The following is a 26,528-nucleotide window of genomic DNA, read 5'->3' on the forward strand; positions in this document are numbered from 1 at the left end:
AAGTCAACCATTGAAACAAGCTTGAGAGTCTTCTGGTCCTATGACAAGAAATGGACTCAGCAAAACAGCAAATTGGACAGATTGGTAGAGAACGTATATCGCCTCCTTCAGAGAATCGCAGAATAATACAGCACAGAAGGATGCCATTGGGCACATCGTGTCTGTGCCAGCTCTTTGGTAGAGCTATCCGATTAATCCCAGTGCCCAGCTCTTTCCCCAGAGCCCTGGAATTTTTTTTTCCTTTCAAGTGTTTATCCAATTCTCCTTTGAAAATTATTATTGAATCTGTTTCCACCGCCCTTTTAGGCAGTGCATTCCAGATTGCAACAGCATTCCATTTAAACAAAAAAGTGTTTTCCACATGTTGCCTCTGTTTCTTTTGCCAGACACCCTAAATCTGTGTCCTCTGGTTACTGACAGGCACAGGCAATGCTTTCTCTTCACTTACTCTTTCAAAACCATTCATGATTTTGAGCACCTCGCTCAAATCTCTTATTAACCTTCTTTGCTGTGAGGGGAAAAACCTGTGTTATTCTCCTAAGAGCAGAGAAGGGAGAAAATTGGGGAATTAACTTTTTTGAAAACAAATATGGAGTGAAAAACAGCTGTTTGGGCTGTTAAACCTACTTCTTCCAATAAAGCCCGTACAGTTTTCACTGCCCTAAACCTTCAGCAGACACCAGGCCATTATGTGTATGATTACTTTACAGGTGTCTCTGTGACTTGAAGTGTAAAGTGAGGACAACAAAATTAGATTGCAGTGTTTTCTCAAGATATATTTTTAATAGTTTTGGAAGGTTAACTTTTCTATGGGATAAAAGCAAAATACTGCAGATGCTGGAAATCTGAAACAAAAACAAAGTGCTGGAAATACTCAACAGGTCATAAGCAGGTCAGGCAGCATCTGTGGAGAGAGAAGCAGAGTTAACATTTCAGGTCTGTGACCTTTCAACAGAACTGGCAAATGTTAGAAAAGAATTAGGTTTTAAGTAAGTGAAGGGGCAGGGTGGTGGTTGGTGAGGAAGAGAACAAAAGAGAAGGTGTGTGATGGGGCAGAGGGTAGTAGAGATTAAATAACAAAGCTGTCATGGGACAAAAGGCAAAGAGCATGTTAATACTTGTGCTGAAAGACAAAGCATTAGTCCAGAGAGAGTGTTAATGGCAGAATAATGAGCAGCTCTGTCCACATGAAAAACAGGCACATGGTTAAAACATAAAATAAAATAAAAAATAGAAAAATATTTTTAAAAATGCTAGTCATGCTCTGAAATGGTTGAACTCCAGGTTGAGTTGGCAAGGCTGTAGAGTGCCTAATCTAAAGATCAGGTGTTGCTCCTCCAGCTTGCGTCATTGTTCATTAGAACACTGCAGCAGGCCAAGGACAGAAATGTGGGCAAAAGAGCAGAGGGTGTGTGTTGAAATGGCAAGGAACCGGAAGCTCAGGGTCATGCATTCACACTAAGCGGAGGTGCTCCGCAAAGCAGTCATCCAATCTGCGTTTGGTCTCCCCAATGTAGAGGTGACTGCATTGTGAGTAGCGAATACAGTATACTAAATTGAAGGAAGTACGTAAATCGCCATTTCACCTGGAAGGAGTGTTTGGGGCCTTGGATGGTGAGGAGAGAGGAGGTAAAAGGGCAGGTTTTACATCTCCTGTCATTGCATGGGAAGGTGCTGTGGGACGGGGACGAGCTGTCGGGGGTGATGGAGGAGTGGACCAGGGTATCGCGGAGGCAATGATCCATTCGGAATGCTGACGGGAGGGGAAGGGAAGATGTGTTTGGTGGTGACATCATGCTGGAGGTGGTGGAAATGGCGGAGGATGATCCTTTAGATGTGGAGGCTGGTGGGGTAGAAAGTGAAGACAAGGGGAACCCTGACCCGGTTCTGGGAGTTTGGGGAAGGGGTGAGGGCACAAGTGTGAGAAATAGGTCGACACGGTTGAGGGCCCTGTCAACCACCGTGGGGGGGAGTCCTCGGTTGAGGAAAAAGGAAGAAACGCTGTTGTGGAAGGTTACATCAGAACAGATGCATCGGAGACTGAGAAACTGGGAGAATGGGATGGAGTCCTTACAGGAAACAGGGTGTGAGGATGTGTAATCAAGGTAGCCATGAGAGCCGGTGGACGTATAATGAATATTAGTCGACAGCCTGTCCCCAGAGATGAAAACAGAGAAGTCAAGGAAGGGGAGGAAAGTGTCGGAGATGGATCATTTAAAGGAGAGAGAAGGGTGGAAATTGGAAGCAAAGTTGATGAAGTTTACCAGTTTGGGGCGAGAGCAGGAAGCGGCATCGATACAGTCATCAGTGTACCAACAAAGCATTAGTCCAGAGAGAGTGTTAATGGCAGAATAATGAGCAGCTCTGTCTACATGAAAAACAGGCACATGGTTAAAACAAAATAAATAAAAAATAGAAAAATATTTTTTTAAATGCTAGTCATGCTCTGAAATTGTTGAACTCAAGGTTGAGTTTGCAAGGCTGTAGAGTGCCTAATCTAAAGATCAGGTGTTGCTCCTCCAGCTTGCGTCATTGTTCATTAGAACACTGCAGCAGGCCAAGGACAGAAATATGGGCAAGAGAGCAGAGGGTGTGTGTTGAAATGGCAAGGAACCGGAAGCTCAGGGTCATGCATTCAGACTAAGCGGAGATGCTCCGCAAAGCGGTCATCCAATCTGTCTTTCACCACAAGCATTAACACGCTTTTTGCCTTGGTCCCAGGACAGCTTTGTTATTTAATCTCTTCTGCCCTCTGCCCTATCACATACCTTCCCTTTTGATCTCTTCCGCACTAAACCCATACCCCCCTTTCACTTACCTAATTCTTCGGCGCTTGAGATGGCTTGGCCATGTGAGCCGCATGGAAGATGGCAGGATCCCCAAAGACACATTGTACAGCGAGCTCGCCACTGGTATCAGACCCACCGGCCGTCCATGTCTCCGTTATAAAGACGTCTGCAAACGCGATATGAAATCGTGTGACATTGATCACAAGTCGTGGGAGTCAGTTGCCAGCATTCGCCAGAGCTGGCGGGCAGCCATAAAGACAGGGCTAAATTGTGGCGAGTCGAAGAGACTTAGTAGTTGGCAGGAAAAAAGACAGAGGCGCAAGGGGAGAGCCAACTGTGCAACAGCCCCAACAAACAAATTTCTCTGCAGCACCTGTGGAAGAGCCTGTCACTCCAGAATTGGCCTTTATAGCCACTCCAGGCGCTGCTTCACAAACCACTGACCACCTCCAGGCGCGTATCCATTGTCTCTCGAGATAAGGAGGCCCAAAAGAAAAGAAATTCTTTTCTAACCTTTGCCAGTTCTGATGAAAGACCACGGTCCTGAAACATTAACTCTGCTTCTCTCTCTCTCCAGGTGCTGCCTGACCTGAGTATTTCTAGCACTTTGTTTTTATTTATAACTTTTCTATGGGGTTTGGGTTGGGTTTATAGCAACTGCAAATTGAAGTTATAAATTGCAATAGAAAGGTCTTTGGAAAAGATAATTGAATGAGGAATTTTCCACTTTTCTTATCAGAGTACAGTGGCCGGATCCTCCACAGAAGAGGATCATGAAGATGAGGAGAAAGAGAAAGCGCTACGGATGGAATATCTGCTTTGTGCTTTTGAAACTCTTGGGAAGGCATGGCCCAGCACTCCAGAAACACAAGGTAGGACTTGACAATTAACCTCAAAATGCTCCTTTCATAAAATGTTAATTCACTCAATCTTCACCTGTATTCTAAAAAATCTTCAAGTATTCTGAATAAGCAAATTGATTGCACCTCAACCGTATTGGACAGCTGCGAAGAGGGCATTTACTGTTTTCAGTTTTGTGTTCGTTGAGCCTGTATGGTGAATGACAATAGTCATATTCAAAAAGAACATATAATTGAAGTTATCTACAACATAATAAAAATCTTAGTCTGTGTACACTTGCTGCCTACAATTTTTGTCACGCTTTTACCTTCATTGTTACTATTAAAAATTCCCATGTCCACATTAATGTGGAAATTTCCAATGTAAACTTGTCATACTGTAATTACACCGTGCGGCCAGTGGTAGTCCTGTGGCACATTGGTTTGTAGCCTGTACTGTGAAGAATGTCCTACCCTCCAACCAATGGTCCTTCTTTGCTTTCCAAATGCCTGCAACGCATGCCATTTAAACATAAAATAAAACGCAGTATTTATGTAAAAAAAAAGGCTGTGTTTGCTGACTGTGCAACCATTAGATGGCGCAGTACTGGCACATGTGCAAATGCAGCCTCATCAACTGAAAGGTCACCGTCTGTGATGTCAGTAATAAAGACTGTCCACAGATGCCAGTAATAAAGATAGCGCTGCTCAATTTGTAACAAAAAACGAATTAAACCCAAACCCCCCCATCAATGGCTGTGGATTGCCGACTCCATCCCACCCCCAACAGTATCCCTCTCCCTCCTGCCATTACGCTTCTCTTTGCCGCTCCTTTTTGCGCCCGTCTGCTCACCCCTCACTCCCTGCCTCGCCGCTGCTTCCCCTTAGCCAATCACTCCCCGCACCACCACTCCCCAAGTCGCCCCATCACCCCTCGGCTGCTCCGGGCAGTGCGGCAGGAAGCGATCGGTCAAGGGGGGAAGCAGCGAGCGAGCGGCTAAAGTGGCGAGGCGGAGAGCAATTGGCCGAGCGGGGGGAAGTGGCAAGGCTGGGAGCGAGCAGCCAAGGTGGGGGGGGGGGGTGGGCGCGACGTGGCGGGTGGGTGGGGAACGGCGAGGCCGGGAGCGAGTGGCTGAGGTGGGGGTGGGGGGGGGGGGTGGTGGCAAGGCCAGGAGTGAGCGGGTACTGTTAGGGGAATGGAGGCAGCGACTCGATTGCAGCCGTGGAGGGGTGAGGCAACACTCGGACGTCATTACCTGTGACGTCATTGCGTGGTGACGTCAGCGCACATATGCAGATTCAAGCTGGCAAACATTTCAGATGCACTGAAGACATCAGTGATTGCTCTGCGCTGTCAGGAGACACTCAGAAAAGAAACAGGGCTGATTATATGCCTTTAAAATAGAATCTAAACACTAGTCCAGTAATCTCCATCATCTAGCTTCACATCGCCTAAAGATTATACTTGGTCTTGACCTCCGTATGCAGTGCCATGGGAAATCAATAGTTTTAGCCCATTTTAAAAAAAAACTGACAATTTTTTTTTCACATGCAGCTCATTGTGGGGTACTGTAGATTTACAGTCCATTCTAATTATAGTGACTAGAACGCTTCTTTTCCTCTGGCTTGTTTTATTGGTAAACCATACCAGATTTATTTTGGTTGTCATCCCTGTTTTGGTGATGTAATAATGGAAATGTCTTTGTCTTTTCTGCAGCTCAGTACCGTTTAGAAATGTGTCATTTAATGTGTGAAAGACTAAAGTTGAGTACGTGGAGAGTTCAACTCGGAGTGCTCCAAGCCATGAACTCCTACTTCCAAGGGTAAAAAAAAAGATGCTCTGTTCTGAGCATGTGCAGTTATTAATTTTAATTTTTTTTTTAAGAACCCCATGAACAAACTGCTTCAAAAAAAAATTCAGTAACAAAGCAATTGTTCCCGCAGCTTATTGCTTCTAAGGCAAGACAACAAAGATGCAAGTGCATTAACTGAAATCCTGAAAGATACTTGCTCAGCACTCACATTTCCATTGGGTGAGTTAACATAAAAGTAGAGAACTTGCATGGTTCAAGCAAAAGTTGAATAAAATCTTTCAGGTTTAAATGTTCCTTTTTTTTTAAGAAAACAAGAGCTACTCGTCAGTACGGGCAGAAGCTTTATCAATATTGGAACTTCTATTTAAAAAACTGGATGGTAAGCAATTAAAAGTTATTTGTACAACACTTCAAGACTATCTTCAGCTATTTATCTGAGACAGGCGTCGGCAGCAAATTTAAATTCGTACCCGCTTCTTCCAAATGCTGCTACACCCCTTCTGGAACACACTTAATAGTGCACACATTTCTAGAAGAATCTGCGGAGGGTTCTCCACACTGTTCCTGTAATATGTACGCATGTACGGTTGTGGAGCAGCCTGGAAGGTATCTCGCAGGCCTTGTTCCGTGTTAAATACTGTGTGTGTGCAAAATAATTAAAGGTACCATGCATTGAATAAAGTGGCCTTGCACAACAACAACATTTTAAAGGGAACATTGGTTCTGCACTGGAAAATTTTTAGCATTTAAATTTTTTAAAACATGCATTCTGGTTCAGCATCTTTTCCTTCATAAGTGATAGCTTTTTAATCTTTAAAAACAAAAGGCATTTAAATTTATCCACATTTGACAGACCAATCCAAGATGTCCTTTTTCCAAAGACTTTTTCAATAATTTTTCTCATCCCTTTCACAGGATGGGACTGTGATCCCAGAAGGAATTCCTTGCTATTCGTGAGATCAGGGATCCCAACTTGTGAGGTCCTGAATTAATCAGGAATGTCACTGTTGAGCAGCCAACTAATGCAAAGCTAGCAAGCTCACAAAATGTCCATTAGATTGTTGGAATCTATCGTTGGAGCTCTGGATACAATTCCCATCCCTGCCCACTGAAATCTGGCTAAAAATGTCCCCCCTCTTCTTTCTCTGCCTTGCTTTTAGTGTTCTGCCACTTGCCACAGCCAAAATGAGCTAAGGATGCTTTAAACTCTTTTAAGTACACGTGGGGACCCTCACCCGTCCAGTACTGGCATTGCCATTCCCTGAATACTCTCAATTTTTTCTTTAATGCCAGTATCTGTCACTCTTGTAGGTCATATATTCAGTTATAGTTTGTTTAAAATCTGATTATTTTTCCAGAGACAAATCAGTGGACAACTTTGACGTCTGAGAAAAAGGTCATAATTCTTCAGTCCCTAACCAGCATGGAATCAGACAAAAGGCCAGAACTGAAAGACAAGGCCTCAGACCTGAAGAAACACCTTGCAAATCACCCATAATCATGCCAAGACCCTATGTTCTGCAGCGAAACAACTTCAGCTTAAGACTTGACATCCCAAAATCTGGCTATCCTGTTTGGGTATATAAAATCTAAAATGTTGCTTCTCATGTTGTCAGGTTGGTCTGTTTTGAGTATAAGACCAGTGCTGTACCTGCTGCTTAGAAGAGGTGTGAGGGCGGTGAATTCCCTTTTCAGATGTGGGTTTGTGTGTGCATTCGGTTCCATCACATTTTGCAGAATTTCGTATCTGCACAAGATGCAAATTATATCTCTGCACCTTGTGGTCTTCTAGTGAAGCAGGAAATTACAGAAGCTGGTGAGAATAACAGTCGTGGGACGTTTAGTTAATACATGTGTCAAGCAATGGTTCAGAATAGGGGTAAGATGTACCTGAAAAACTTGTTGAAAATAGTTCAGTTTGGTTGGTACCAGGTCTAATAAAGTTAAATGTTAGGCTAATAAACAACATGAAGACATGTAAATTATGTTAAAATCTAAACCATCTAGCACATTGCTGTCAAAGGTGCATCGTGCCTCCATTTTATATGTCATTGTATACTGCCATTGAAATGGCATTTCTAATGTGTTAATTGGGTTAAAAGTTGAATATTTCTCCTGGCGGTCATGTTCAAATAATGCACATTCTGACATGCAATTCAGACATTAACTTAGTGGTAAATCCAGCATTTGTTGGTGTTGCCAGTATTCTGTTCCTGTTCAGCTGACTAAAGGATTAGCACTCATGCCTGCATTTCATTCAAAAAGCTTTTATTGAGTTGTGTTTCTGCATAATTTGAACACTGGAAAACATATTAAGGAATGCATTATTTTTGACTATGCAGCCATTACTGCCATGTTGGATCCTCCCATTCTGCCGTTTACTTGTGAAATGGGAGTGGTGTCACCTAGGAATTATTCTGCATTCACCATATACTTCACACTCGAGTCAGGGACTAACTATTTACAGAGTGTGAAGCATTTTGCTGTGCTTGTAACTGTATCAAAAGCAGTGATTTCTACAGACCCATAAGCTGATTATCAAGATCACATATATCCTTAAAGCTCAGCTTTACTCCATTTATGTCACAAATTTGCCAATTAATTCTTCAGATCAGTTAAATTGAATTGGAGTTTGTATGTACTATTTAGATTACGTACTGGATTCTTAAGCTGCCCCTGTCAAATGTTTTTAGTTACATGCCATAAAAAATTAAAACACTGTAAATTAATCTTTCAAACTATAACCACAGTTTTGAGCTTTTTCTTTTAACTTCAATCTTATGTAAAACAGCCTGGAAGGATCCCATCTGATATTCTAGATAATTTTTCATCAGCACCGAGTAATGAAGAATGGCAATGTTCACCTTTCACTGCGCAAGGCTCCTGTTTAAATGTGCTAAAGGTAGATCAGAGGAATGTGTTGAATAATCATCCTCCGCATTCCCATAACTAAGTTTTATTTAAATTGTAAAATGTATTGAATGTTTCTGTAGGTCATGTGCACTTTTACGGGAATTAAGAGAAATGATAGAAAAATAACAATTGGACATTGCCTTGCCTTTCCAAATATTTCAGATGTATTAACATTTTTGTCAAGTGGTAAAACACTCCCTTCTTGTCTCAGAAGCTCGAGGGTTTAATATCCATTCCTGTCAGTTGCCTAGTTGATTTTAGTTAGGTCTTGGTTAAGAAATTTCAATGGAGCATCATACAGAAAAGGGAAAAATTGTCCGGCTGCTTGAATTGTGTCTCATGTCAGAGCTAATGTGTGATGGTGAGGGATCTGCAATGGGGCGTTAAAACCTTTAAAAATCAATAAATAAAAGGTAATCGTTGTTCAAAGTATGGTTATTCCTGTAGCTCTATCAGAGTATAGACTTGTAATTGATATTGGGTTGTCCTTAATGTTGTATAGTACAGTCAGTACGTGGCAATTTGTTTACTGACTTAAATGTCACTTAAGATGCTCTGTGTTTTAGAATTCTTGATGGTTCTGAGCTAAACTTAATGTGAAAGCAGAATGTGTGCCTCACATGATCAGAAGAGAAATATTGTTGTGAACGTGTGGTGCCAGCCACAGCCAGGTAGAATGTGGCCTTCCTCAAGTTTTCTATAAAGAACGATTGCACTATTTTAATAACTTTGAACACTGTTACCTTGCCCTGTGTGGGCATTTACTTGCTGCTGCCACCATTCACTGGCTAAGGCTTTGTATTGAAAATTAAATCTGCTTTTGTTCTGTCAACACACGTTCTCGACATCATTTTTGTGCAGGACAGAAACTGGGACTGGAATTGGCAAGCACACAAAACAAAAAGACTTCAGTTTAAAAAAAAAATCCTCATTACAGCGCACAAATTTAAAATTAATTTTGAATTGATTTGTGTCAGTGGTGCAAGTAAATTTACTCAGGTCAGAGTTAGCAACTCCAGCCTCCAGTTCCAGTTCAAAATGAATTCTGAAGCTAAAGGTGTCAGTAGGATTTGCAATTCCTGTGATCTTTGGCCTTATGACATAGCACCTGTAGCATATGCTTAATTTGGCACAGTTGTAATGTATTTTCTGGCCCATAAGAGGGGTTCATAAACATCAGCTGGATCAAATTCATTGAGTCAGTATACATGATTTAGAGCTGGGGGTTTAAGGATTATTTGAGAATTCTTGTGGGCCCCTTGAAAGAATGTGCATATGAATTGCTCTTGCATGACATGTAACAAAATTATGCTCGGGTCTTCCGTGAGACATTGCTTATGGGCAAGGGGAAATGAATACAGGCACTTTAACATTGCCAAAATCAATAAATGCTCTTGCGCTGTTGTACGACTAATTTTCTGCCTTTTGAATCTTCACTTGCCAAGACAGGTGACTGCGTTTTTCTGTAAATGATTATGCTGTCACTGACTGGACACATACTATTTTAACTGGAGTTAAAATAAAAACTCAGCCTGCAGGCATGATATGCCAATAATTGTGTGCAGACCGCTAGTTTTAGATGGGATGCTTTTAAACTCTCCCATTCTTTTTCCCCTTCCCCAATAAAAAAAACACTAAAACAGCACAAAGCCTGAATGTGTAGCAACAGCAGCAAAAGAGTTGATGGCCCAAGAGCGAAGATCATGCACAGGGTTGGAATTCTTATGGCTGAAATGCAGTCGGACACGTTCACCACAAGACTGCGTGGAGGTCTGCAACCTGCAGGGTGCGGCATTTGATGGCATTGGACCAGACTAAAAGTGTGGTATTATGTTGGAATTAACTTTTGTCTCCTGGTTTCACTAAAGATTGACCTCTGAAGGAATTTTCTGAGCAGATCTATTTGAGAAATTGCATCGAGTGTAAATTTCAATATCGTCTTCTACTTCTAAGGTGGCCGTCAGTGAGTATATCTCTAAGTAAGGACTGCAGTTGGAGGATAAAGGGGGTAAACTACAGCCAATTATTTATTTATGGCACAGGGAGGCTATTCAGCCCATCAAATCCATGCTGGCTCTCCATGGAGCTATTCAGTCAGTCTGTAGCCCTGCAAGTCTATTTCCTTCAAGTGGCCATTCAATTCCCTTTTGAAGTCATTGATTGTCTCCACTTTCAGCACTTCTGAGGGCAATAAGTTTCAGGTCATTACCTCCGGGGGAGATGGTGGTGTCGTGGTAATGTCACTGAACTAGCAATCCAGAGGCACTGCCCGAGGGACACTGGTTCAAATGGCAGCAGGTGGAATTTAAATTCAGTTAATTAATGCAAATCTGGAATTGAAAGTTAGTCTCAGCAATGGTGCGATGAAACTATCATAGATTGTTGTAAAAACCTATCTGGATCACTAATGTCCTTTAGGGAAGGAAATCTGCCATCCTTACCTGGTCTAGTCTCATGCAACTCCAGACCCACAGCATTGTGGTTGACTCTTAACTGCCCTCTGAAATGGCCTAGCAAGCTACTCCGTTGTCAAGGGCAAACCCAGCCCTGTTGACCCTGCAAAGTTGTCCTTACTAAAATCTGTTGGCTTGTGCAAAAATTGGGAGAACTGTCCCTCGGACTAGTCAAGCAACAACCTGACATAGTCATACTCACGGAATCATACCTTAAACACAATGCCCTTGACGTCACCATCCCTAGGTATGTCCTGTCCCACCGGCAGGACAGACCCACCAGGCGGCATGGTGGTATACAGTCAGGAGGGAGTTGCCCTGAAAGTCCTCAACATTGAGGACCCCATGAATGTACTCTAGGTGGGGAACTTCAATGTCCATCACCAAAAGTGATTCTGTCGCACCACTACTGACTCAGCTGTGTGGTTCCTGCTGTTCAACTCCACACCTGACCACAGCAAGTTTTTTTTTGTGTATTTGTATTATGAGTTTAGCCTCTTTGTGTATTATTTTTCAAATAAATAGACAGCGACAGGTTTTCTTGTAGGTTTTTAAAAACAAAGTCAATTGATTATTGATCAATACAGCTTATTCCAAAACTGTTGCAACTGCATTCGCTCACGCATACACCCAAGAAGAAACAGTGAAGGGAAAAAAGGTGGGTTTTAGTGGGGGGAGAAGGGTTACGATAAACATGTTGAATTCTCTTGAGTCTCGAGTTATAGAGGGTTGCAGGCCTGTGATGATTGTAGATTTCTCTCTTGATTGAAGGTTCTGTTGAAGATGGTGGATCACTCATAGCTCTCAGCTGTATGATGTAGATGTCGGATTTTTTCCAGCAGGGCATGTGCTTTCTGGAATGCCAGCAGTTACAAATCGCTTCACTTTCTGGGTCAGTCTCTCTCTCTCTGTTTCTGGCTGTCTTTTTTAAAAGGTAAACTGTCACCTCTCACCTCCTGTTAGGTTTTGGTTTCTTACCCATGGTGATCACACAATGGTCTGGGACATGGCTATTTCACAGTTACTTTGTTTTAGAAAAAGACATACAATTATGGAATGTTTTTAGGATAGGTGTGAAATGGGTTTCATTAACGCCTTTTGGCTATGAAGATTTGTCCTGTGTCTTTGTCAGACTGTTTGAATCCCTTTTTCTTCAGTGGCCATTTTGGACCATTGTTCAATTTTTAAAAATAAAGGTTCATTTTTAAAGACAATGACAGCTTTTTTCATAACTCTTCAGAGTTACCTCCGATGTGTGTGATAGAATGTACTGACAAAGTGTGGTGGAAGCAAATTCAGTGGTAACTTTCAATTGGGTATTTACTGGAAGGAGACCAGAGTTGCAGTAATTTGAACTTATTTCTAAGGCATATTTTTGCAGGTAAAATTTTAATTGTAAACTATGATTTAAATCTTAGTTATACTTCATCTGTTAGTATGGTGAATGATGCAAATGAGGGAATTTTACTTCTTCAAACAACCTGTACCACTTTCCCTTACTCCATCCATTAAAATTCAGCCACTATCTTTCAGTTCTTTATCTGTTTGCATCTAGACTTAAATTCTGTTAATTGTATTTTCCTTCCTTCCTCTCTATGGAGGAATCGTGCAGGTCTGTGGCCATTTTATTTCAGCTCTGTTAGCTACAGGAAACCATTCCTTGTCACTGATGATCATGCCTGTTTTTGCATTTAACTATATTTTATGTTAATTATTTAAGGAAATGACAAACCAATTTGCAAATAAGTAGCCCAAACCTAAAATAACCAAGAAAAATGTATAGTTCAGAACAAGAAAAAAAAGTTTACTGATTCGCACACTTCTATTTAAGTGATTGAACATTTGTCCAAATTTGGAGGTAGAGGAAAGAAAGTGCTTGGATTCATAGCGTCTTTTGCAACCTCCCAAATATCTTTTCAGTCAAGTACTGTTGAAGTGTAATCACTGTTGTAATGTAGGAAACACGGCAACCAATTTGCACACAGCAAGCTCCCACAAAGAGTAATGTAATAATGACCTTGTTTCTTAATGATGTTGGTTGAGGGATAAATACACCGGAGAAAACTCCCCCTACTCTTCAAAATAGTATAATTCTTTTTTTTTACGTTCACCTCGAGGGCAGATGTGGCTTCAGTTTAACATCTCATCCAAAAGACATCACCTCTGACAGTGCAGTACTCCCTCTTAACTGCACTGTCTCAGCCTATATTTTGTTCTCAAGTATCTGGAGTGGGTCTTGAACCCACAATCTTCTGAAGATGACCACTATGACACTTTAAATTTAGTTTCTCATAGTGCCTACATCAGTGCATCCTTTCATTTCCCCTAACCCCACCCCACCACGTGCATGCAACCAATGCGCTGCTTGCATTGTCTTACAAGGAAAAAAATCTCTTCCAATTTCACAATGTTCTGAACAGTCATAGCATTTTTTTCAATAGCCATTATTGACTTTTAAATTAAAAGCGGAAGTTAGTTCTATTGGCTGGATCAGTTGAGCCTGAAAATCCTGTCTGGAGGCGGGTGAGGCTCTATTACAGCCCATCTGGTTTCTGCCAGTATTTATGCTCCACACGAACCTCCTTTCAGCTGTCTTCATCCAACCCTATCAAAGCATCTTTCTATTCCTTTCTTCCTCATGTGTTTATCCAGCTTCCCCATAAATGCATCTATGCTGTTTGCCTCAACTGCTCTATGTGATGGCATGTTTCACCTTCTAATCACTCCCTGGGTAAAGAGGTTTCTCCTGAATTCCTTATTGAAAACACTTCCCTATATTAACCCTAATCGAATTCCTTCTTAATTTGAACAGCCCTAATATTCACAGCCAGAGGGCTAGGGTCCTAACCAGAAGCACTATTCAGAAAACTGACCCTTCAAATTCTGTTGGACCTGCTCCTTCTCCCCGCCAAATAGCTTTTTAGGCTTAACCCCCATCATACAGCACAGAGCAATGTTGAAAGGATATACGGCTATTTTCGTTGATTCCAACTAATCATCCTGTATTCCTACAGACACTTTCTGCAGATTATTACTCTGTGATTTTCTATGCAATGGACAAAAATGACATTTGACCCATTTGAAACAAGTACCTTATCTTTGTGAAAATAATAAAGAAATTAAATGTGTTGTAACTGTGTGGTTTTAAAGTCAGCCCTTCTCAAACCGATGATAAATGTGGCTAATACGTAAGGTGACTGACTTGCTCACACAAGCAACATAATCCTGTAAAGCGCTGCCAAAAAATAATCAGTTGATGCTATCAACATGCTAATGTAGTATGCAACTCCGAAAACTCATTAGCAAAAAGCTTAAATATGACATTTCCAGGTTTTCTCCCATTAAATTGATTATTCAATTGTATGTGAAACGGAAACTCCATTCAAATAAGGAACAGAAGACTTGGAACCATGTAATCCGATACTCAGCTTGTTCAACTGCCTCCATCATGGCATTTTCATTACGCACCCAAACAAACCAATTTAATTTCATATCTGAAGATTCCTCTCACTGCTAGTTAATCTACCATGTATTAGAGCTAGGCTGCTCAGGGATGATGTTAGGAAGAACGTCTTCACACAGAGGGTAGTGGAAATCTCATACTCTCGTGAGTCAATTGAAAATTTCACAACTGTGATAGATTTTTGTTAGGGCAAAGGTGACAGAACAAAGGCAGGTAGATGGAGTTAATTTATAGATCAGCTATGATCTAATTGAAGGGCAGATCAGGCTCGAGGGGCTGAATGGTCAACTGTTACTATGTGTAGCTGAGCTATTTATAGATGCGGAAGGTTAGTCTGTGCTGAGACCTGATCTCTGCCAGGTTAAGGGTGCTATAGTTGCTCTTCATGCCCTTTAGTAAGGAAGGGGAAGAATTATCCCATTTTCTAACTGCTTGCCATCAACCAGAATGGCTGGAACTGTGTGTGTGCTGGCTGAGGACAGCATCAGGCTGTGATGAGATGCCAATACTTACTGTCAGGATTCGGGCAAGGATACTAGTCATTTGGGTGAATTATTAGAAGGTGACCTACCCCTCATGGAACAAGGAGTGAATTGGCTACACTTTCTGATTGATACATTAACACCAGCAGTAACTTACTGCCAGTGCCTCATTCGGCCCTATCTCTGCAACCTCCTCCTTATATCCTCTCCCACAAGCTTAGAAACTCTGGGCTTTTGTGCATTCTCCTGGCTTTTGTCCTACACCTGGTGGTAGAATCTTGAGCCTTGGCTCTGCTCTCTCTAAATCCCTCCCAAAACCTCTCTTTCCACCTTCATAATGCTTCTCAAAACCCACCTTTTCAACCAAGCTTTTGGTCACTCATCCTAATCTCTCCCTCTGAAGCTCAATGTCCAGTCTCTTAAGCATTTCCATTGTGAACCATCATGAGGATATTTTTTATGTTGGAAGGCCAATTGTTTTTGCTGCTGTATTGCTTGTTTGCTCAAATTAGGAATAATCAGATTCCAAACACAAACCAATCAGCCAAATAAACCAGTGGATATTAACCATCCACTCACCAAGAGGCATTCCACCACAGCCAGTGACGGCACCTGGAAATATTCTTACTAGCTAAAGGGACTGTTACGTTTTTGGGTTGTATATGAGGAAGATCTCAGTGTCAAGCTTATTAACCATTCCCCTAGGCAGGCTTCATGTCTTTTGTGAACCTGAGTGTGCCTTTTAACTACCCAATATGTAGGTAAATGTTAGCGAGACCTAGGAAATAGAGAACCTGCACACTGTATGTCAGCTTACTGGCATGTATTACATGCCACAATGAGATTCTCCTCATCTTTGGTGCATTGTCTACACATTCTATCAGATGAGGCAAACATCAGGCAATTTATTAAATATAAAACTGAAAAATGAACATAATCAGTGCAAACAGTGTAACTACAGTAGCTTACAAATTTTGCTATCCTTCACTTAGGGTTGCCAGCCATCCAGGATTAGCCTGGACTCTGCAGGAATTGAAGGTTAATCTCCAGGGTAATATTCCCTCCAAGCTGTGCATAACCAACATTCCCTTTGAATACGAGCGGTCGGGCTGAAATCTTAAGGGGACTGCACTGTGCAATAAACAGACTGTGCACAACAAAGAAAAATTAGAGGGAACATTGCTCCAGGGCAAAGCTGCAAGCAACCTGGGTGGGAAGTCATAGAAAATTTTAAAAGTTTTTTTTCATTTCCTTTGACCATTTCTGTTCATAAGTTATTAAAATATCGGAGATTGGGGGAAAAGGCTGTTGGGATGACGGTCAAAGAATGATCTGATAGTGTAATGAGTTTTTATGCTTCCTAATTGGCCGTGAGAAAGTGGGATGCTGAGAGGATGAACTTGGGTGATCGATAATGAGATGGGAGTGGAGCGGTTGGAGGCAGGAGATCATGTGATGAAACCTTCAGGAATACGTCCAACCTGAGCTGGCAATCCTACTTTCACAATATCTTGAAACAACCAAAGACACTGACCCAGAGCTGTCATTCAACATAAATATATCTCTATATATGGATGACCACATAAGAGATTAGCATGTAAAATTAAGGCGCATGGGATTGGGGTTAGTGTATTGCGATGGATAGAAAATTGGTTGGCGGACAGGAAACAAAGAGTAGGGATAAATAGGTCTTTTTCTAAATGGCAGGCAGTGACTAGTGGGGTACCGCAGGGATCGGTGCTAGGACCCCAGCTATTCACAATATACATTAATAATTTAGATGAAGGAACTAAATGTAATATCTCCAAATTTGTAGGTGACACAAAACTGGGTGGGAGGGTAAGTTGTGAGGAGGATGCAGAGAGGCTTCAGGGTGATTTGGACAAGTTGAGTGAGTGGGCTAATGCCTGGCAGATGCAGTATAATGTGGATAAATGTGAGGTTAACCACTTTGGTAGCAAAAACAGGAAGGCAGATTCTTATCTGAACGGCTATAAACTGACAGAGGGGAATATGCAGCGAGACCTGTGTGTCCTCATACACCAGTTGCTGAAAGTAAGCATGCGGGTCCAACAGGCGGTAAAAAAGGCAAATGGTCTGTTGGCCTTCTAGTGAGAGGATTCAAGTACAGAAGCAGGGATGTCTTGCTGCAATTATACAGGACCTTGGTGAGGCCACACCTGGAATATTGCGTGCAGTTTTGATCTCCTTATCTGAGGAAGGATGTTCTTGCTATAGAGGGAGTGCAGCAAAGGTTTTCCAGACCGATTCCTGGGATGGCTGGACTGACGTATGAAGAGAGATTGAGTCGGTTAGGATTATATTCGCTGGAGTTCAGAAGAGTGAGGGGGGGATCTCATAGAAACCTATAAAATTCTAACAGGACTTGACAGGGTAGATGCAGGAAGGATGTTCGTGATGGTGGGGGGATTCCAGAACCAGGGGTCATAGTCTAAGGATACGGGGTAAACCTTTCAGGACTGAGATGAGGAGAAATTTCTTCACCCAGAGAGTGGTGAGCCTGTGGAATTCACTACCACAGAAAGCAGTTGAGGCCAAAACATTGTATGTTTTCAAAAAGGAGTTAGATATAGCTCTTGGGTCTAAAGCGTATGGGGCGAAAGCGGGAACAGGTTACTGAGTTGGATGATCAGCCATGATCATAATGAATGGCGGAGTAGGCTTGAAGGGCCGAATGGCCTACTCCTATTTTCTATATTTCTATGACCAGACTGCAGGATTGGATCCATGTAGACTTTACACGTTTTGAGGAAAGTTCTTGTTCTGACGCCATCCTTCATTCCATCCTGGCTCATGTCCTGGAAGTGATATCATCATTGATATGCCATGTCCAATTAATATTCCTCTGGAAACCTAGGTCCAGAAGTTTAATTAACTTGCTGGGATAAAGCAAATTAAAGCCCTCAGTCAGAGACCTCTGGGCACAAGCTACCAACCAAAAGACTAGAGACAATCATTGACCCAGCTCCTTATCAAACGCTTGAGACATATTTCCAAAATTTTTTACAAATTCAAGTAAAGCACTTCATATTGCTACCTCAGTCCATTATGGAATTTAGGAGTATTTCCTAAGTTCATCCTTTATGTTTTCTCTCTGTTCCAACTGTTGTACTCAGAATAGGAATCATTTCAGGATTAACATTTTCTACTGTTAATGGTATTGTGGGCATGTTGAGAGTTGCAGCTGATTTGGTCACCATCTTAGTCGGCACGAAATTGATGATGGCAGCTGCCATTTTACATCAGGCATCCTTACAGATCCTTCTAACTGAGCTACCTATTCTTCACACATTCATGGCATATACTGATTAGTGATGAGCCAGATTTTAAACAAATGTATATTGGCAAAGTATTTCACAATTTTTTTTTAAGAGTGACAGTCAAGCAGCAACATTGCACTTATCCTGTCCTTAGTTACTGCATTGGTGAAAGCAAATGAAAAATTCACTGTAGCAGCTGGTCCTCTCGGTAAGTGATGTCATTGTCCTGCTGCCTAGGCAACAGCAAATCAATTATTCATAGCAGATAACAGGAGCTAGCACAAGCTGTGAAAATAATACTCCCGTCTGTTTTTCAAAGGACACAAGGAACCATACCTGATCGAAGGTAAGTCCTGCCTGGCTGACACATTTTGTAGATGTTTAGCTCTAACACATGCATCTTACAGAAAGAGAATCCAGCTATTATAAAAGTATAAACCCAATGTTGAAATAACTGCTTAAAATGTATTATGAAAGATAGAAATGCAATGGAGCTGCATTTCACCAGTATTAGTGTGGTTTAGTACTATTTGCTATGCTATTGCTTTATTCTTTGCCAATTTAATGCTATGTTATGTACTTCACTGCTCATGACATTGCTGTTTCTGTTCTGTAGTAGTTGATTTAATTTCAGATGGTTGCAGTGAACATTGTGGGTGGAAAGTGAAATTCTCCCATTAACTAGTTGTCGTGTCAGTCGTATCTTTCTCTCTGCCTGCAGGTTGCCATGCCCTCAGCTATCATGTTCAAGGCAGTGATACTGATGGCGGTAGGCTTGGCTCTAGCTTCAGGTCACAGCTCCCGGGATCCAGACCAAGTGTCTGAAGCAGACATCCAAAGATTGCTGCATGGAGTCATGGAGCAGTTGGGCATCGCTCGGCCTAGAGTCGAATATCCAGTTCATCAAGCTACAAATCTGGTCGGGCCACAGAGCATTGAAGGTAATGGGTTCAGGCAATATTCTGCAGATCATTGTGTTGTGTGCAGGTACCTAAGGGTTTTTCTTCTTGGTTTCGATTTGCAAAATAAAAGTGAATCCTAGAAAATATTATGAATGTAACATCAGATAACAAATTAAACCTTTTAATAGGGAATTCAGAAGAAACTTCTTTACCCAAAGAGTGGTGAGAATGTGGAACTCACTACCACATGGAGTGGTTGAGGTGAATAGTGTAGATACATTTAAGGGAAAGCTAGGTACATATGTGAGAGAAAGAGGAAAAGAAGGCTATTCTGATGGAGAGAGATGAAGTAGGGTGGGAGGAGGCTTATGTGGACCATAAAAACCAGCATGGACCTGTTATGCTGAATGGCCCATTTCTGTGCTGTAAATTCTATGCAATTTCATCAAAATAACAAAAGGTTGTCAGACAAAAACTGGTATTTGTAATACAGCTGAAATAGTGAGGTAATCCTGCCACTTTATAAATCATTGGCATAACTGCACTTATAATACTGCCGACAGTCTTGGTCTCCAAACCTTTCTGTCAGACACATTTCTTACTCCCTAAATCTCCACTCCATCCAACTCTTGATCATCTGCCATTCTTGGCTCCCATACTAGCTGACATTGTTAATGGTTCCAAGAAACATCCTATTGTCCATCTGTCTTCTCTTAATTATCGTCCCATCTCTAACGTTCCTTTCCTCTTGAAGGTCCTAAAGCATTCTGGTGCATGGTTCCACACGTAACTAATCCGGATGCAGTCAACACAGCTCTAGTAATGGCTTCTCTTCCCTCCTTTACACTGTCACCTCAGGAGTCCCTCAATTATCTATCCTTGACTTTGTCCTTTTATCTCACCATATCCTTGGTACCATTATCTGCAGCCATGGAGTCAGCCTCAATATGTGTGACAATCACATAGAGCGTACAACACAGAAAGAGGCCATTCAGCCCAACTAGTCTATACTGGCATTTATATTCCTCATGAGGCTAATAATGCTCAGCTCTACTTTGCCACCGTTTCTCTTATCCCCACAAGCACTGTGTCCGCCTGTATGATTAACATCAAGTCTTGAATGAGTCATAACGTCCTTCATCTTAAAGTCAGAAAGGGTTTTCTGGGTGAATAGGAGGAGACTGTTTCCTCTGGTTGCAGAGATTCAGGGATGAGGAGTCATCAATTTAAAATTGTCACTAAAAATGAGGAGAGAGGTGAGGAGAAATGTCTTTACACAGGGAGTTGGAATGCTTTGCCACTGTGAGTAGTTGAGGCAGAGACAATTCTGTCTCTTAAAGGAAGAGTAGGTAAATATTTGAAGCGGAGGAAGATATAAGGTTCTGGAGAGAGCATTGAGATTAGTTTTGGATTTATCCAGCAAAAAGCCAGCACAAGCACAATGACCTCCTCATGGGCTGTAAACTTGTATGGTTCAAAGTGTTATATGATATAAGATAAGCCGACATTATTGCTCCAAAGTCTGCCAAGAAAGTAAGAACAAAGAATATGAATGGGAATTCAAAAAAAAATCAAAGAAAACGTTTTTACTCAAGTGAAAAACACTGGGGTTATTCAAAATACAATGAGATGCCATGATGGGAATGGTGCTGTTACAACCAGGTGAGAAAGAGGTCTAGGGTTCCCTCTCAGCCTTCACCTGGTCTTACTGTAACAGGGTTTAATTTTAAACGCACTGTGTTTTTAGCTCCCCCTTGATGAATCCTTGTTCACCATTTTCCAATTATAAGGCAAAGAAACCAGCGCAAACAGGCATTCTTAGGTTTAAAGAAGAAAAGTTGAAATTTATTAAAATTAAACTCTAATTCGGTTGACGCCTACTGATACATGGGCGCCCATGCTAGCATGCATACGCGATACACACATGCAAATAGAGACAGAAAAGAGCAGAAGAAAAATAAATTGCAAAAGTTTGAGGCAATATCTGAAGAATTTTTGTTTCAGTTCTTCGAGCTCACTGTAGAGTCCTTGATTGTAGGTAGATCTTGCTTTTCATTGGGGCCCAGTATTCTTAAACCTTGTTCACTCAAGGAGACTTTTCTCTCTTGGGGCTCATGTGTCTTCAGTGGATTCAGAGGCTTGTGAGAAAGAGATGGGAGCAGGCAGACAGGAGAGGCTGTGGCGAGCCAGCCAGGAGAGATCTTCTCAGTCCAGGAGCATTCTGCTTTCTGCCCAAACTGTACAAATTCAAAAAACTCAGGTTGCCCAGCAGGTTAGTCACGTGACTAGCTGGTTTGACCATGTCCGTTTGTGTATTCTGCCATCTTAGCAGTCAACCTGGAATGTGAGCTCTCCCACCTTCAACATCTGGTGATCAAAAGTCCATTGTGGGTTGAATGTATCAGGGAATGGCTGCTTTGTCCTTTCCAAGCACTGTCTATTAAAATGCAAATGTCATTCCAGCCAAGGGTCTACTGTGGGTTGAATGCATCAGGGAATTCAAAGAACAGCACAGCACAGGAACAAGCCATTTGGCCCTCCAAGCTTACGCTGATCTTGATGCCTATCTAAACTAAAACCTTCTGCACCTCCAGGGTCCGTATCCCTCTATTCCCATTCTATTCATGTATTTGTCAAGATGCCTCTTAAACGTCGCTATCGTACCTGCTTCCACCACCTCACCCGGCAGCAAGTTCCAGACACTCACCACCCTCTGTGTAAAAAAACTTGCCTCGCACATCCCCTCTAAACTTTGCCTCTCGCACCTTAAACCTATGTCCCCTGGTAACTGACTCTTCCACCCTGGGAAAAAGCTTCTGACTATCCACTCTGTCCATGCTGCTCATAACTTTGTAAACCTCTATCATGTCGCCCCTCCACCTCCGTCGTTCCAGTGAAAACAATCTGAGTTTATCCAACCTCTCCTCATAGCTAATGCCCTCCAGACCAGGCAACATCCTGGTAAACCTCTTCTGTACCCTCTCCAAAGCCTCCACATCCTTTTGGTAGTGTGGCGACCAGAATTGCACACAATATTCTAAGTGTGGCCTAACTAAAGTTCTGTACAGCTGCAGCATGACTTGCCAATTTTTATACTCTATGCCCCGACCGATGAAGGCAAGCATGCCATATGCCTTCTTGACTACCTTATCCACCTCGTTGCCACTTTCAGTGATCTGTGGACCTGTACGCCCAGATCTCTCTGCATGTCAATATTCCTAAGGGTTCTGTCATTTACTGTATACTTCCCACCTGTATTAGACCTTCCAAAATGCATTACCTCACATTTGTCCGGAATAAACTCCACCTGCCATTTCTCCGCCCAAGTCTCCAACCAGTCTATATCCTGCACTATCCTCTGACAATCCTCATCGCTATCCGCAACTCCACCAACCTTTGTGTTGTCCGCAAACTTACTAATCAGACCAGCTACATTTTCCTCCAAATCATTTATTTTTACTACAAACAGCAAAGATCCCAGCACTGATCCCTGCAGAACACCACTAGTCACAGCCCTCCATTCAGAAAAGCACCCTTGCACTGTTACCCTCTGTCTTCTATGACCAAGCTAGTTCTGTATCCATCTTGCCAGCTCACCTCTGATCTCATGTGACTTCACCTTTTGTATCAGTCTGCCATGAGGGACCTTGTCGAAGGCTTTACTGAAGTCCATGTAAACAACATCCACTGCCCTTCCTTCATCAATCATCTTCGTTACTTCCTCAAAAAACTCGATCGTTAGTGAGACACGACCTCCTGTTCACAAAACCATGCTGCCTCTCGCTAATAAGTTCATTTGTTTCCAAATGGGAGTAAATCCTGTCCCCAAGAATCCTCTCCAATAATTTCCCTACCACTGACGTAAGGCTCACCGGCCTATAATTTCCTGGATTATCCTTGCTACCCTTCTTAAACAAAGGAACAAGATTGGCTATTCTCCAGTCCTCTGGGACCTCACCTGTAGCCAATGAGGATACAAAGATTTCTGTCAAGGCCCTAGCAATTTCTTCCCTTGCCTCCCTCAGTATTCTGGGGTAGATCCCATCAAGCCCTGGGGACTTATCTACCTTAAAGTTTTTCAAGACGCCCAACACCACCTCCTTTTTGATAACGACATGACCCAGACTATCTACACTCCCTTCCCCAGACTCATCATCCACCAAGTCCTTCTCTTTGGTGAATACTAATGCAAAGTACTCATTTAGTACCTCGCCCATTTCCTCTGGCTCCACGCATAGATTCCCTCCTCAGTCCTTGAGTGGGCCAACCCTTTCCCTGGTTACTCTCTTGCTCTTTATATACGTATAAAAAGCCTTGGGATTTTCCTTAATCCTGTTTGCCAATTACTTTTCATGACCCCTTTTAGCCCTCCTGACTCCTTGCTTAAGTTCCTTCCTACTTTCTTTATATTCCTCAAGGGCTTCGTCTGTTCCTAGCCTTCCAGCCCTTACGAATGCTTCCTTTTTCTTTTTGACTAGGTCCACAATATCCCCCGTTATCGAAGGTTCCCGAAACTTGCCAAACTTATCCTTCTTCCTCACAGGATCATGCTAGTCCTGGATTCTAATCAACTGATGTTTGAAAGACTCCCACATGTCAGATGTTGATTTACCCTCAAACAGCCGCCCCCAATCTAAATTCTTCTGTACCTGCCTAATATTGTTATAGTTAGCCTTCCCCCAGTTTAGCACGTTCACCCGAGGACTACTCTTATCCTTATCCACAAGTACCTTAAAACTTACGGAATTATGATCACTGTTCCCGAAATGCTCCCCTACTGAAACTTCAACCACCTGGCCGGGCTCATTCCCCAATACCAGGTCCAGTACGGCCCCTTCCCTAGTTAGACTATCTACGTATTGTTTCAAGAATCCCTCCTGGATGCTCCTTACAAATTCTGCCCCATCCAAGCCCCTAGCACTAAGTGAGTCCCAGTCAATATAGGGGAAGTTAAAATCACCCACCACTACAACCCTTTTACATCTTTCCAAAATCTGTCTACATATCTGTTCCTCTATCTCCCACTGGCTGTTGAGAGGCCTGTAGTAAACCCCCAACATTGTGACTGCACCCTTCCTATTCCTGAGCTCTACCCATATTGCCTCGCTGCATGACCCCTCCGAGGTGTCCTCCCGCAGTACAGCTGTAATATTCTCCTTTACCAGTAATGCAACTCCCCCACCCCTTTTACATCCCCCCCACCCCTTTTACATCCCCCTCTATCCCGCCTGAAGCTTCTAAATCCCAGAAGATTTAGCTGCCAATCCTGTCCTTCCCTTAACCAAGTCTCTGTAATAGCAACAACATCATATTTCCAAGTACTAATCCAAGCTCTAAGTTCATCTGCCTTACCTGTTATACTTCTCGCATTGAAACAAATGCACTTCAGACCACCAGTCCCGCTGTGCTCAGCAACATCTCCCTGCCTGCTCTTCCTCTTAGTTTTACTGGCCTTATTTACTAGTTCCCCTCAGTTATTTCATCTGCTGACCTACTGCTCTGGTTCCCACCCCCCTGCCACACTAGTTTAAACCCTCCCGAGTGACACTAGCAAACCTCACAGCCAGGATATTTGTGCCCCTCCAGTTTAGATGCAACCCGTCCTTCTTGTACAGGTCCCACCTGTGTCGGAAGAGATCCCAATGATCCAGATTTCTGAAACCCTCCCTCCTACACCAGCTGTTCAGCCACGTGTTTAGCTGCACTATCTTCCTATTTCTAGCCTCACTGGCACGTGGCACAGGGAGTAATCCAGAGATTACAACCCTAGAGGTCCTGTTTTTTAACTTACTACCTAACTCCTTAAACTCCCCCTGCAGGACCTCATCACTCTTCCTGCCTATGTCATTGGTACCGATGTGTACCACAACGTCTGGCTGTTCACCCTCCCCCTTCAGAATGCCCTCTGTCCGTTCAGAGACATCCTTGACCCTGGCACCAGGGAGGCTACATACCATCCTGGAGTCTCTTTCACATCCACAGAAGCGCCTATCTGTGCCCCTGACAATAGAGTCCCCGATAACTATTGCTCTTCTGCGCTTTGTCCCTCCCTGCTGAACAACAGAGCAAGCCGTGGTGCCACTGCTCTGGCTGCTGCTGTTTTCCCCTGATAGGCCATCCCCCGCAACAGTATCCAAAACGGTATACTTGTTAGAGGGGGGATAGCCACAGGGGATTCCTGCACTGACTGCCTGCCCTTTCTAGCGGTCACCCATCTATCTGCCTGCACCTTGGGTGTAGCCATGTCTCTAAAACTCCTGTCTATGATGCTTTCCACCACCTGCGTGCTCCTAAGTGCATCCAATTGCTGCTCCAACCAATCCATGCGGTCTGTGAGGAGCTGCAAATGGGTACACTTCCTGCAGATGTAGTTGTCCGGAACGCTGGAAGCATCACGGACCTCCCACATCTCACAGGTGAAGCACTTTACCCCTCTAACTGACATTTCTAGCACTAATTAATAAATTAATTTGAAATAAATACTTATTAAATCCCTACTAAATTAATTTACAATTAACTATATGGTCCTTAGCACTAGATTTCTCCTATAAATATTAAATGCTAAATACAGTAATTTCCTCCCTCCGGTTTAGTTACTCCTCTTAATTAATTAGTTAATTAGGGTTTTAATCAATTTTAATCAATGTTTTATTTTCAAATTCAGTGCAGATTCCCCACCAGCCAATCAGGTCACAGCTTTCCTGTGACTTCAATTTTTCAAGTTTTTTTTCCACCCGAGGTAACTTACCGGTTCAGAACTCCGCCCTCCGAGTCTTCTCCCTGGATGCAGGCCGCGAATCCCCGAGGTAAGGTTTTTATACTTACCAGTCCGGAACTCCGCCCTCCGAGTCTTCACCCTGGATGTAGGCCGCGAATCCCCGAGGTAATGTTTTTATACTTACTGGTCCGGAACTCCGCCCTCTGAGTCTCCTCCCTGGATGTAGGCCGCGAATCCCCGAGGTAAGGTTTTTATACTTACTGGTCCGGAACTCCGCCCTCTGAGTCTCCTCCCTGGATGTAGGCCGCGAATCCCCGAGGTAAGGTTTTTATACTTACTGGTCCGGAACTCCACCTTCCGAGTCTTCTCCCTGGATGTAGGGATGCTTTGTCCTTCTAAACACTCTTGTTAATATGCAAATATCTTTCCAGCCAAGATCTGGCAATTTGTTAAAGCAAGTTCTTTCTTTACTTCAACAACAGTTTGAAATTTAATGTCCATGTGGCGAAATTAATATGCCTCATGCTTGGCAGCTGGGGGCCTGCATGACTGGTGCACTTGAGGGATGTGAAAGACAGACTTTCATTTATATGGTGCCCTTCACAATCTCAGGATGTCCCAAAGCACTTTACAGCCAATTTACACACAGGAAACTCCCACAAACAGCAATGACCAGATCATTTTTTATTTTAATGTTGATTGAAGGATAAATGTTGGCCAAAACACCAGAAAGAATTCTGCTGCTTTTCTTCAAAATAAGATCTTTTACATCCAGCTGAGAGGATAGGCAAGGCCTTGGTGTAATATCTCTTCTAAAAGGTGGCACCTCCAACAGTCCACCACTCCCTCAGTACTGCACTGGAATGTCAGCATG

At 42.7% G+C, this 26,528-nt stretch overlaps 2 protein-coding genes across 2 annotated transcripts in view; both read left to right on the plus strand.

Annotated features, from left to right (window-relative positions):
* Window positions 1–9,187, plus strand: part of ecpas (Ecm29 proteasome adaptor and scaffold) — a 114,879-nt gene extending 105,692 nt beyond the window's left edge. The window contains exons 45-49 of the mRNA XM_068030640.1: window positions 3,529–3,661; window positions 5,346–5,451; window positions 5,573–5,661; window positions 5,750–5,821; window positions 6,801–9,187. Coding sequence (XP_067886741.1) covers window positions 3,529–3,661; window positions 5,346–5,451; window positions 5,573–5,661; window positions 5,750–5,821; window positions 6,801–6,940 — 540 coding nt within the window. The 3' untranslated portion in view covers window positions 6,941–9,187. The remainder of the gene's footprint in view (window positions 1–3,528; window positions 3,662–5,345; window positions 5,452–5,572; window positions 5,662–5,749; window positions 5,822–6,800) is intronic.
* Window positions 9,188–18,292: 9,105 nt separating this feature from the next.
* LOC137369437 (neuroendocrine protein 7B2-like) overlaps window positions 18,293–26,528 on the plus strand; it is a 35,442-nt gene continuing 27,206 nt past the window's right edge. The window contains exons 1-2 of the mRNA XM_068030642.1: window positions 18,293–18,380; window positions 18,756–18,975. Coding sequence (XP_067886743.1) covers window positions 18,762–18,975 — 214 coding nt within the window. The 5' untranslated portion in view covers window positions 18,293–18,380; window positions 18,756–18,761. The remainder of the gene's footprint in view (window positions 18,381–18,755; window positions 18,976–26,528) is intronic.

This window comes from Heterodontus francisci, chromosome 4 (assembly GCF_036365525.1).
Source record: "Heterodontus francisci isolate sHetFra1 chromosome 4, sHetFra1.hap1, whole genome shotgun sequence".
NCBI classification, from domain to species: domain Eukaryota; kingdom Metazoa; phylum Chordata; class Chondrichthyes; order Heterodontiformes; family Heterodontidae; genus Heterodontus; species Heterodontus francisci.